The sequence below is a fragment of the Portunus trituberculatus genome, chromosome 20 (assembly GCF_017591435.1).
Source record: "Portunus trituberculatus isolate SZX2019 chromosome 20, ASM1759143v1, whole genome shotgun sequence".
Lineage (NCBI taxonomy): Eukaryota > Metazoa > Arthropoda > Malacostraca > Decapoda > Portunidae > Portunus > Portunus trituberculatus.
The window spans coordinates 17,081,790-17,093,966 of record NC_059274.1 but is presented as its reverse complement, the minus strand read 5'-3'; the positions used below and the strand labels follow the sequence as shown (position 1 = coordinate 17,093,966).

The window sequence follows — 12,177 nt, the reverse complement described above, 5'->3', positions numbered from 1 at the left end:
TGAGGTGAGGTGAGTATAGACAAGGTAAGGTAAGGTAAGGTAAGGGAGAATAAGTCAAGGTAAGGCAAGATTAAGTAAGCTAAGTTAATATAAGGTAAAGCAAAGTATAGTAAGATAAATTAAGGTAAAATCCAATCAGGCCCAGTAAGGTAAGCCTGAATTATATATAAGCTTTGGTACAGTAAGCCACGCCAAGACAAGCAACGTAAGGCAAAGGTAGTGAAGTAGGGACAAGAAATAACGGGTTCATCTTTCATAAATTGAGACAAAAAAAAAAAAAAAAAGAAGAAAAAAGGGAGATAATAAACAGGTTCCCAAATAAAGTGGTAGATGAATGGAAGGGACTCACTAATCAGACTGTTGGTGTTGAGAGAGAGAGAGAGAGAGAGAGAGAGAGAGAGAGAGAGAGAGAGAGAGAGAGAGAGAGAGAGAGAGAGAGAGAGAGAGAGAGAGAACGTTAGATTAGACAAAATGATAAACGACAATGACGAGATGAAAAAGGTAAACATTCTAAACAAGCCCTGTCACGTATAGACCTAACCTAACCTAACCTGACCTAACCTAGCCTTAACTTAACCTGACCTAACGTAACCTAACCTAACCTAACTTAAACTAGCCTAACTCAAACCTCACCTAACCTAACTTAAACTAGCATAACCTCACCTAACCTAACCTAACAACCTAGCATAACTCAACTAACTTGATCTAACTTAACCCAACCCAATCTAACTTAGTCTAATCTTAGCCTAACCCAGTCTAACATTATTCAACTTAACCTAAGCTAGTCTAACCTAACCTAACGCAACCTAACCCAATCTAACTTTGTCTAATCTTAGCCTAACCCAGTCTAACATTAACTTAACCTAACCTAACCCAACCCAATTCAATTTTGTCTAATCCTATCCTAACCTAACCTAACCTAACCCAACCCAACCCAACGTAGTCTAACCTAACCTAACGTATTCCTGCAGCCTTTGTGTGAGTGGGTGGGAGTGGACAGGCCGGTGCAGCTGCCACTTACCACACCTGGCCACACCTGAGCACGCCCCGCCCAGGTAGCCGCCAGGTAAGGCCTCGCTACGACTGGGCTTGGCGAGGCGCTACACGACACTTGATGCCACGCTGAAAGGTCATGCTAGTCTCCTCTCCTCACTCACTCACTCTCTTTCACTCTCATTAATCTCTCTCTCTCTTTCACAATATTCTCTTATTCTCTCACTCTTCCACACTATTCTCTCACTCTATCACTATTATCACTTTTTACACAATTCTCTCTCTCTCTCTCTCTCTCTCTCTCTCTCTCTCTCTCTCTCTCTCTCTCTCTCTCTCTTTCACTTTCACACTATTCTCTCACTCTCTCACATTATTGTCTCACTCTTTTACTGTCACAGTCACTCTAATTACATGGTCATCCTAGTCTCTCTCTCTCTCTCTCTCTCTCTCTCTCTCTCTCTCTCTCTCTCTCTCTCTCTCTCTCATCCTTCAGTCTCACAATTCTCTCTCACTCTTTCACACACCCCTTCCTCCCTTTCTCCATGTCCTGCACTCATAACAGTTCAACATTCTCTCTCTCTCTCTCTCTCTCTCTCTCAGGTGTGAAGTGAGAGGCCCCTGATTTATCGTGACTGTGTTAAGCTGCTCACTGAAGAATGACCGCTATTAAGGACGCACAAATATACTCTGTCCTCCTCCTCCTCCTCCTCCTCCTCCTCCTCCTCCTCCTCCTCTTCCTCCTCCTCCTCTTCTTCTTCTTCTTCTTCTTCTTCTTCTTCTTCTTCTTCTTCTTCTTCTTCTTTTTCCTCCTCCTCCTCCTCCTTCTCTTCTTGTCTGAATAATTTCTCTTGTCTGAATAATTAAACATGATACTATATTAACCTTATAGATAGATATGTAGAGTTCACCGTAGGGTGAATAATAGAATCTCCTTTCATCCTTTCCTGTGAAAATTCCATGTCAGTTTTTTCCATACTGCATGGTACTTTTCCAAGCTATTTTCCATGCCAGCGAAAGCTGGAGGGAGTGGTGGGTGGGGAGGAGCCTTCTCCTGTACTGTCCTGTCTCTCTTATCTGTAGCCAGTTAGAAGTAGTTACCAAACAGCCTCGAAAGGACCAACAGGTCTGTTGCTGTTTGGCTTTCCTTTGTATTCCTTTGTATTCCTCCTCCTCTTGTTCTCCTTCGTCTTCTTCCTCGAGTCTTTTGTCTTGTCTTCATTTTCCTCCTCTCATCTTCCTCCTTCTCTTCCTGTACTCGTCTTTTAGTCTATCCTTGTCCTCTTCTTCCTCTTCCTGTGATCTTGTTCTTACTGTAATGCTGATGTAATGCTTTTCTCCTCTTCCTCTTGTCTTCCTCCTCCTCCTCCTCCTCTTAATCTTATTTCCTTTCTCTCCTTATCGTCATCTTCCTCTTCCTCTCGTCCTCTTATTTTCGCCCCCTCTTCCTTGTCCTTCGCTTTCTCTTCCTTTCCTCCTCTTTAAATTCTCCTCTTACTCTTACTCTTTTTCGCATCCTCTTCCACCAACACTAAATTCTCTCCCTCACTGCACACACACACACACACACACACACACACACACACACACACACACACACACACACTCCAGCTTTTCCTCCAGCCCGTCCCTTCCCTTCCTCTCTCTCCCTCCACGAAGGTCGCGTCAAATATAAACAAACACGGGACGGTCACAACATTTGCATGCGAGGGGGCCGGGGAGAACAGGGCAGGGCAGGGCAGGACAGGACGTGAGTGTACCGCCCCGTGGCTGCCTGGACACTGAGGGGAGCCGGGCGGGGTTGCTGTTTTATATCCTCGTGAATCTCAGGGAGGGAACCAACACTGCACGAGTCTCGCCTGCCGCTCCTGCCGCTTCTGCCTCCTGTGCCGCCGCCTTCCCTTTAAGCTTTTAACGCCGGGCACCACTACTCCTGTCCACGCCTCAATCTGCCATGCCGCCCCCGCCACCGCCTCTGCTTCAACTGCCGCGCCCACGCCTCTACCTCCCATCTCTTACTCCTCATCCTCTTGTTCCCTTTTTCTTTTACTATTGATGCTGTTACTTTGCACCTTCACCTCCTCCTCCTCCTCCTCCTCCTCTTCCTCCTCGTTCTATTCTAGTCTACCTCCTTCTCCCTCCTTATTCCGGTACTCTACACCTCCTTACTGCCTTTCCTCCTCCTCATCCACCTCTCTTCTCTCTAGTTTACGTCCTCCTCTTCCTCTTCTTCCTCCTCCACTGCATCATATTCTCCATCTTTTTAGCATTATGACACTGCTCTCCACTGTCTCCACACAATCATTCCACAGTCTCTTCCTCCTCCTCCTCCTCCTCCTCCCTTTCTTCTTCCTCAAAAGACGTTTTTTTTAATACAATGGAGACTGCTTCTCATCTCCACCTACCTCCAACAGTCCTTTCCCATCCACAGTTACATGTATCTCGGCCTAATTACCTTCCCCCCCCTGAACACCCCCCCTATCCCTCCCTGACCATCATCTCCCCATCACCATCCCTCCCTATCACCCCTAACATCGTCTCCCATCACCTCCTAACCATCTTCTCCCATCACTCCCTCTCTCTCCCATCATCCTACCACGCCCTCACCATCTCCCCATCACCCAACTACTCCCCCCCCTATTCATCCCAGTCCTTTCATCTCACTATTCCTTCAAGCAGTCAACACACAACTACCCTCCCCACCCCTCCCACATCCTTCCACCCCCCCTTCACCTCCAGGCATTAATTAAGCGGGCGCGGCGCTCCCTACACTCCTTCGCCTCCCCAAATTATGAGACAAACTTCTAGGAAAACTCATTAAGGTGAAATGCATTATTCAATTTGGGAGGAGGAGGAGGAGGAGGAGGAGGAGGAGGAGGAGGAGGAGGAGGAGGAGGAGGGAAAAGAAAAGTCACAAGGAAAGAAAAATTTGCAGAGAGAGAGAGAGAGAGAGAGAGAGAGAGAGAGAGAGAGAGAGAGAGAGAGAGAGAGAGAGAGAGAGAGAGAGAGTGCAAAAAAAAATCATGTTTCACTGTTGTGGAAATTACGACAGTGCCTCCCCACCCTCTCTCTCTCTCTCTCTCTCTCTCTCTCTCTCTCTCTCTCTCTGTGTGTGTGTGTGTGTGTGTGTGTGTGTGTGTGTGTGTGTGTGTGTGTGTGTGTGTGTGTGTGTGTGTGTGTGTGTGTGTGTGTGTGTGTGTGTGTGTGTGTGTGTGTGTGTGTGGACGCGCCAAACCAAATTAAGTTAACAATTGGTTGAATTTTCAACTTTTCAATGACAAGAGTTAGGGAGTTTGGAGAAGCCGGAGGAGGAGGAGGAGGAGGAGGAGGAGGAGGAGGAGGAGGAGGAGGAGGATAATAATATAATTTTGAGTTTTTTAATAACAATAACAACAACAACAACAACAACAACAACAACAACAATAATAATAATAATAATAATAATAATAATAAAGACAATAGAACATGATGCCCCATATTAGTTATTGAAAGTTATTCAAGTGACTGTGGCGGCGGGGCGGGGCGGGGCGTGGTGATGCGGGGCTGGATAAGGAAGGGGAGGCGAGGCAGGGGAGGGGAGGCAGGGCAGGCGACAGGACAGGAGGCGAGCGAGGCACGGCGTGAGGTAGGTCAGTGCGGCGAGTGAGCGAGGCGGGTGAGGGAAATACTGAGGCAGGACACAGAAACAGACATCCGTTTCCCTTCCACTCCCCTCTTTCTGTGGCGCCCCTCACAGCACACACAGGCACAGCACACACCCCGCACCCCTGCACTTCACCAAGCCTTCACACACTGCCTGCCATGACGTTGCCTCCCTCAACACACACACACACACACACACACACACACACACACACACACACCCTTCATGAGATGCACACGGCCCCGAGACGCGCGGTGGGCAGACATTAGGTCAGCAGTCTCCCCACCACCTGCCAGCCCCTTCGGCGCAGCGTCATCGCTCACACTCACCAGGATTTCCGCGCGGTGAGCGCAGGCGGGGCGTGCGTCGCCAGGACGGGTACGCCGGCACGCTCGGGTGACGCTTGGTTGATTTTTTCCGGCGGACGCGGCGGCTGGGGCGCGCGGCACCGCTGCTGCCGCGACTGCTGACCTGAGAGTCGCCCAGGGACTCGGCGCTGCCCAGCCTGGAGCCGTCCCTAGAGTAGCACCTGCCGCTGCTCAGGTCCCGCAGCAGCAGCTGAGTGATGATGCGCTCGTTGGCGGCCTCGCTGGGCTGATCCTGCTCCTGCCGCGACCTGCCCAGCTTGGCCAGCGCCGACAGCGCCTTCAAGATCAGGTCCGGGTTCTTGCTGAGCCTGACGTTGAGGCGCGCGGTGTTGGGCTCAGACTTGGGCTTCCTGGCACGCTGCCGCACCGCAAACTTGGCACCACCAGGCTCACTGTTGGTGTCCCTCACCCCTCCATCCTCCTCCTCTTCCAGCATCGACCGCACCCACTGCGCCGCCTTCTGGCTCCTGCCGTCCACCAGATGGGAGCCCACCGGCTGGCTAAGCGGCATGAGCAGGTGGGTGTGGGCCGTGCGGATCTCCGGCACATCCAGGCGCCGCAGCAGCGTGTTGTTCAGCTTGATGGTGCCCGAGGAGCGGCGCCGCTGCGGAGGCACGAACACCGGCATGGAGCTATTGGGTTCCCTCAGGGACTGGTAGGCCTCAGGCCCTAGGGCGCCACCCGCACGGCCAGGGACCCGTTCGTCCAGCTCCTCCACCTGCTGCTGTCGTTGCACCTGCGGCGTCGCCTTCTTGGCTCGCCGCGCCTTCCTGGAGGACCTGCCCGAGGCGGAGCGGGACAGCCACACAGACCGGCCCACGATGAGCCCCGGGCCGCGCTTCCTCCGTCCCGCCCTGCTGGAAGCCTCGCTGGTGACGCTGGCGGGGCTGATCAGGTCAGGGCAAGGCGGGGCGCTGGGTTGTGTGCAGGGCGGGGCGCTAGGAGGCGGCACGGCCATGGCCAGGGATACGGGGCGACCAGGGTGGACGGTGTGGCACATCACGGACACGGGCGTCCGTGGGCGGTGGGGCGGAACGGGCGGGACGGGAGGACGGGTGGAATGGGCGGGACAGGCCGTTCTTGTGAGCTTGCATGGGAAGACACCCTGTCGCCTGAGGAGGAGCGGACCGCCATGGAGGCTATGGAGGCCATGCCGCCCGCCAGCTTGCCAGGGTAGAACTGGGAGGTGTTGACCACGCTGGAGGCCTCGCCCAGCACCTGTAGGGCTTTGAGGGAGTGCGTGGCGGGAGGCGAAGAAAGGGGCCGCGGCCGCAGCACGGGGGAATGGAGGCCTGAGGGGGGGATTGAGCGGTGGCGCTGCAGCAGGGCGGGCGAGGGGGGCGCGGTGGGCTCGTGGGACAGGTGGCGGGTCAGAACCGGCACGTCGTAGTAGTGGCGGCTGGGGTCGTGCGGCAGCTGCCTGACGCCGGGCGGTGGCTCTGGAGGCAGCGGCCGGTTGAGCGCCGCGTAGTCCAGCACGCCCTGGTGACCCAGCTGCCGCGACTCCTGGGACAGCTGGCGGCTGTATAGGACCAGCTCGTGTGACGCCTGGCGGCTGAAGTGGCCCGACTCAGGTCCCATCTGTAGGCTGCGTGGGCCACTGTCCAGGGACACCTGCCGCGCTGCGTACTGAGGATCACGCGCCAAGCGCTGCGTCAACGGCGACGAGTTGTAGGACACCTGGCGGCTGGCGAGGCCGGAGTCGTGGGAGAGCTGCTGGCTGAGGCTGGACGACTCGTTGGAGATCTGGCGGTTCACAGAGGATGAATCATGGGACGTCTGGCGGCTGTACGGGCCGTACTCGTACGACCCCTGGCGCAGAGGGCTGGAGTCGTGTGATAGCTGCCGTCCGGGCGGACCAGCCTCGTAGGAGAGGCGGCGCGTCACATCGTGCGGGACGTGCCGCCCCGGAGTGCCAGGCTCGCGCGGCAGCGGCCGGTGCAGCGGGGACGCTTCCAACACCATGTGACGCGGGATGGCCGAGGGGCTGCCGTAGCCAGGCGTCACGCCCAGGCTGCGAGGCCCACTGGTGTTGAAGTCAGTCCTGGGGCGTGGCCCACCCTGGGCACGGGCCACGCCGTAACCGCCTAGGCTAACAGGGCCGCCGCCGGGGTTGATGGTGGCGGCGCCGTTGTGGCGCAACAAGGACGGAGACTCACAGGAGTTGACAGAGCGCTGGCGCATGAGTGCCGGGGAGCCGCCACACAGCACCGGGCTGTGGTGGAAGTAATACTGCTGCTGTTTCTCCATCTCCAGCTGTTCCTGCAGGCGACGCTGCTCCTCCAGCTGCTTGGCCTCCAGTAGTTGTTGCTGCTGCTGCTGCTGCTGCTGTTGTTGTTGTTGCTGCTGGTTCTTCTTGCTGGGCGAGCGGGAGAAGAAGCTGCCGGAGAACAAGGCGGACCAGCGGCTCTGCGGCTTGGGGCTTCCCTGAGCTTTGACCTCCGCCACCATCTTGGGCGATCCCGGAGGGAGGTGCACGGCGCAGCGCCGCGCCTCGCGTTCGTGCCATGACGCTCGCAGCTGGTGCGTGGGCGTGAGCGGTCCGGTGAGCCGGTGCACCTGGCTCTTGCCGGGCGTGGGCGGCGCCGAGACCGGCTGGCAGGCGCGGGTTCGACTGGGGGTGTTGTGGAGGGAGCGGGCGGGGGTGGTGGGCGGCTCGCGGGTCTTGGGTGCCACGCGAGGGGAGCCCAGAAGGCTTTTGATCCTGAGCGGTGGCACCGGGGACTCGGCGGACACACTGCGCCGGAAGTTGGTGTCGAGGCCTCGGTGTGGGTCCCGGGCGGGGGACGGCGAGCCGCATGAGGCCAGCGGGGCGCCGCCCTCCACGCCCAGGGTCTTGCGGCGGTCCAGACTCAGGCGCTTGGTGGACTCAATGCTGAACTTCTTCTTGGAGTCGAGTGAGTGACGCACACCGGAGTCCAGCGACGACAGCTTGTTGGTGGACAGCGTGGAGGGCAGCGACTCGTCCGTGCGCTTGAACGAGTCTTCGTCACTCACCGCCACTCGCCACTCGTCGTACGTGATGACCCGCCGCGGCAGGCCCGTGGAAGCCGGGCCGTAGCCGCCGCCCGCCTCGCCGCCGTCTGTGGAATAGCCGTCGTCGCGCCGCTCATCGCTGGACACGGATGACTTGCGCTGCAGGGCCGAGGTCTTGACCACCAGGCCGTTGGGCAGCGTGATCTTCTCATGACGGCGGGCAGAGCGACGCAGCGACGCCCTCTTGAAGGAACTAGATCGCCGGAAGTGGTGGTTGTCCTGCTGCTGTTGCTGTTGCTGTTGCTGCTGCTGCTGTTGTCCCTGCTTGTCACGGCCGCCGCGGACCAGGCGCCTGAGGCCCTCCAGGCTGAGGGGCTTCATGGCCGCGCCACAGAGTCTCAGCTGACGCTCACACCCCCGCCATCACGAGCACGACCTTCAGGCGTGGCACTCGAGTCACACCCGCCCAGAGCCGAAGCATCGACTCCTCTCACTAACTCACTCGCTCACTCACTGTCTGGTGGATGGTGTCGCGGCGGCCTTGTCAAATCACTGATACGTCTTTCATTTTCACTTCAAAGAATGATGAAGAAAGCTGAGCGGCGCCGTTAGCCGGGGAGACGCTGGCACTCAGCGGCACTGGACATTTTGTGTTCCCAGTGAGCACCGCGACGGCACACGGGCGGCTGAGCTCCGAGCACTGACCGGCGGCACTGCGAGGCGTGGGCACCGCACAGGCACTCCCGCATACACCTCACCACAACACTGCAATGATCCTCCAGTGCGTACACTGCTGGCACGGGCTGCACTCACTGCCACACTGCGCCACACCTGCGGTGATCACCACCACACCTCACCACAGCGGCGGGCACAGGCACGCCCGATGGCCAAACCAGGCCGTGGTCACCTCTGCTGAGTTGTTCACTGTGTGCTCGTGCATCACACATCAGGCTCACCACCACACAATCACTGCACTGCACACCACACACTACCACGCGCCGCACCTCGGCACTGACCACGGCCTCGTCACGAGTGCAGTAGCAAACAGTGGTGGCAGGTGAGCACCGCAACACAGACCGCGACAATCCGCGAGCAGCGCGACGCTCCCTCCGCTGCTTCCTGCACCACGGCTGGGGCCACACTGCTCACTGCTCACTGCCTCCCTTCGCTCCTGCTCCGACCGTCCACCTCCACGAGGCCACAGCCACTCCGCCGCGCCGCGCCGCCTGCCAGCCTGCCAGCCCACTCAGCCGGCCAGCCCACGCCGCCCACCGCCCCCGCCACATGTCCTCCCTGCACTGCAAGTGCGTCAAACTGCAGGAGGCGTGTGTCCGCCAGGGTGAGCACACGGCAGGACAGGTGGGAGGGAGGGGGAGGGTGACAGTGGCATCTCCCGAGGGATGCATCTATGGCACGGTGCTCTCCACCGGCGCACCCTGAGGAATCCACCACGCACTCCACAACATTCACTCATTACAACACACCACAACACACAAACCACCACACCACACACCACACATAAACCACCACACCACACACCTATCATCCCTTCCCCTAACACACACACACACAATCAACACAGCACAATCTGATACCACCGCACACACCACACAGCAACCGAAACACATGCATGTATAGTACACCCACACCCACACACCCGCACACCACACACCACACACCGCGCCAAGGGACGAGGCGGTGGGCGGTGTGAGGTGGGTGCGGGCCGGGCCTGGGTACGGTGGGGCGAGGGATGAGTGTCACCGAGAGAGCGATACATGAATGACACACAGCTGACGGAGAGGCGCGGCGCGGGCACGGGTAATAAGGAGAGGGCGAGACGGACTTGACTAGAGGAGGAGGAGGAGGAGGAGGAGGAGGAGGAGGAGGAGGAGGAGGAGGAGGAGGCAAGAAGAGCATAACCTGGAGTGTGACACCATCTTGAAGCCTGTGGCAACCCCCGAAGGATGCTGGAAGGTCGGTGTTCTCTCTCTCTCTCTCTCTCTCTCTCTCTCTCTCTCTCTCTCTCTCTCTCTAGTTTGTCCACCGCGGCTTACTCCCATAACAATGACAGCCATTTTCTTGTTCTCCTTACTTGCGTGCAAAATACCACTTACGTCTTCATTAAAGTCTCCTCCTCCTCCTCCTCCTCCTCCTCCTCCTCCTCCTCCTCTTCTTCCTCCTCCTCTTCTTCTTCTTCTTCCTCCTGCTCCTCCTCCTCCTCCTCTTCTTCCTCTTCCTCCTCCTCCTCCATGTTTCCCTGCTGGTCTTCCTCCTCGTTCATTCTCGTCCCTGGTTGGGTTGCTAGGCAGCCACTCCTATTGACTCCTGCTTCTCTTATCTCTCTCTCTCTCTCTCTCTCTCTCTCTCTCTCTCTCTCTCTCTCTCTCTCTAATGGAAAATGCTTCAATTCTACGGCTCTTTCACTTTCCCTCTCTCTCTCTCTCTACCTCCCTTCCTCCCTCCTCCCTCCTCCTCCCTCGTCCTCCTCCTGCATTAGTGAGATATGTTTGATTTTATTGTTAACTCTTGCCTGTAAATCCCTGCCACTTTAATATACAGGTGTGTGTGTGTGTGTGTGTGTGTGTGTGTGTGTGTGTGTGTGTGTGTGTGTGTGTGTGTGTGTGTGTGTGTGTGTGTGTGTGTGTGTGTGTGTGTGTGGCATGACATGTGTGGGAGTGGCAATGAGTGACTTAGAGAAAAAAAAAGAATGCCTGAGAGAGAGAGAGAGAGAGAGAGAGAGAGAGAGAGAGAGAGAGAGAGAGAGAGAGAGAGAGATACACCACTTTCTCCTCCACCTCTGGACACGAAAGATCCACCTCAGATAGTGAGTTGCAGCTGCTCCTTTTCACTCCACCTTCCTCCACATCCTCCCCTCCACCATCCCCCCATCCACTTCACTATTTCCTCCACATCCAGCAGCATTTTTCATCCACTTAATCCACTACCTTAACCTCTTCTGTCTTGTCATCCACTCAATCCACTCAATCCACCTCTTCTATTATCTATTATCTCATCCACCTGGTCTCCACACAGCCTCCTTACTTGACCAGTCCACCCACGCCCCTCCACCACCCCTCCACCTGCACCTTCCACCCCCCACCCTCCCTCTCTCCCTCTGATTCATTCACCCACACCCTCTCACTACTAAAACCTGTTATGTGCTCTCTCTCTCTCTCTCTCTCTCTCTCTCTCTCTCTCTCTGGTTTCGTCATTCACTGCCAAGCGTATCCAGTGAAAAATGAAAGTAATTTGTATTTTCCTTCCTTCCTTTCTTCCTTTTTTTCTTTTCTTCAACCATTGTACTTTTCTTCTATTCTTTTCTGTTCCTTCATCTGCTTTTTCTTTTCCTTCTCTCAACTCATCCTATTTATTTTCTCCTTTCCTTCTTTTCCTAAATTTATTGTTCTTTCTCTTATATTTCTTCCTTTTCTCTTCTGTTCCTTCAATCTTACTCCTTCTTCCTTTCTTTCCTGACTGTTCATCCTATCACATTTTTTCTCCTTCCTTCTTTCCTCCTCTTCATCATTGTTCTCTCTCTTCTATTTCATCCCTTTCTCTTCTCTCCCTTCAATCTTATCTAATTTCCATCTCCTTCATTTCTTTCCTGTTTGTTTCTCATTCCCTTCAGTCATTCATTACTCTTAACCCCTTCAGTACCACGACGCGTTTCCATATTCCTTCAACTTATCATTTGGTGATTTTATACAGCTTCAGAAACTCAATTGGAGGATTAAAATAGTGAAGACTCTGACCATTAATCTTCTGACCCCCATACACCCTTCCTAATGTCAATAAAATGGTCTAATCACAAATCTCAAGGTAAAAAAAATGTGTCCCAGTAATGAAGGAGTTAAAACAAGCTATAGTTAATATTTTTTCCCTTTTATTAGTGCATATTTTAATACACATTTACTGAACAAGGGCTTAAATTTACTCACCTACCCACGACTCTCACTGCACCAGATGACTCAGCGCTTCACGTACCTGTAATATTAATAGGTGAGTAAATATGAAATGTGTAAATTTAAGGTAAGACATGAGTAAATATTAGACAGGGAAAGAATCGATAAGGAGACAATGAATAAGAGAAAATTGTAGTAGTAGTAGTAGTGGTCGTCGTGGTGGTGGTGGTGGTGGTGGTAAAGGTGAAAGTAGTAGTAGTAGTAGTAGTAGTAGTAGTAGTAGTAGTAGTAGTAGTAG

The 12,177-nt window shown here is 54.8% G+C and overlaps 1 protein-coding gene across 9 annotated transcripts in view; it reads right to left on the bottom strand.

Annotated features, from left to right (window-relative positions):
- LOC123506585 (disco-interacting protein 2-like) overlaps positions 1-12,177 on the bottom strand; it is a 486,450-nt gene that overhangs the window by 175,956 nt on the left and 298,317 nt on the right. For 5 of the 9 annotated variants that reach the window (XM_045258801.1, XM_045258802.1, XM_045258803.1 and 2 more), the window contains exon 1: positions 4,963-6,132. The exons of the other annotated variants lie outside the window; for them this stretch is intronic. In XM_045258801.1, the coding sequence (XP_045114736.1) occupies positions 4,963-6,001 (1,039 nt within the window). In that variant the 5' untranslated portion in view covers positions 6,002-6,132. Of the gene's footprint in view, positions 1-4,962; positions 6,133-12,177 lie in introns of those variants that run through there. 9 annotated transcript variants of the gene reach the window in all.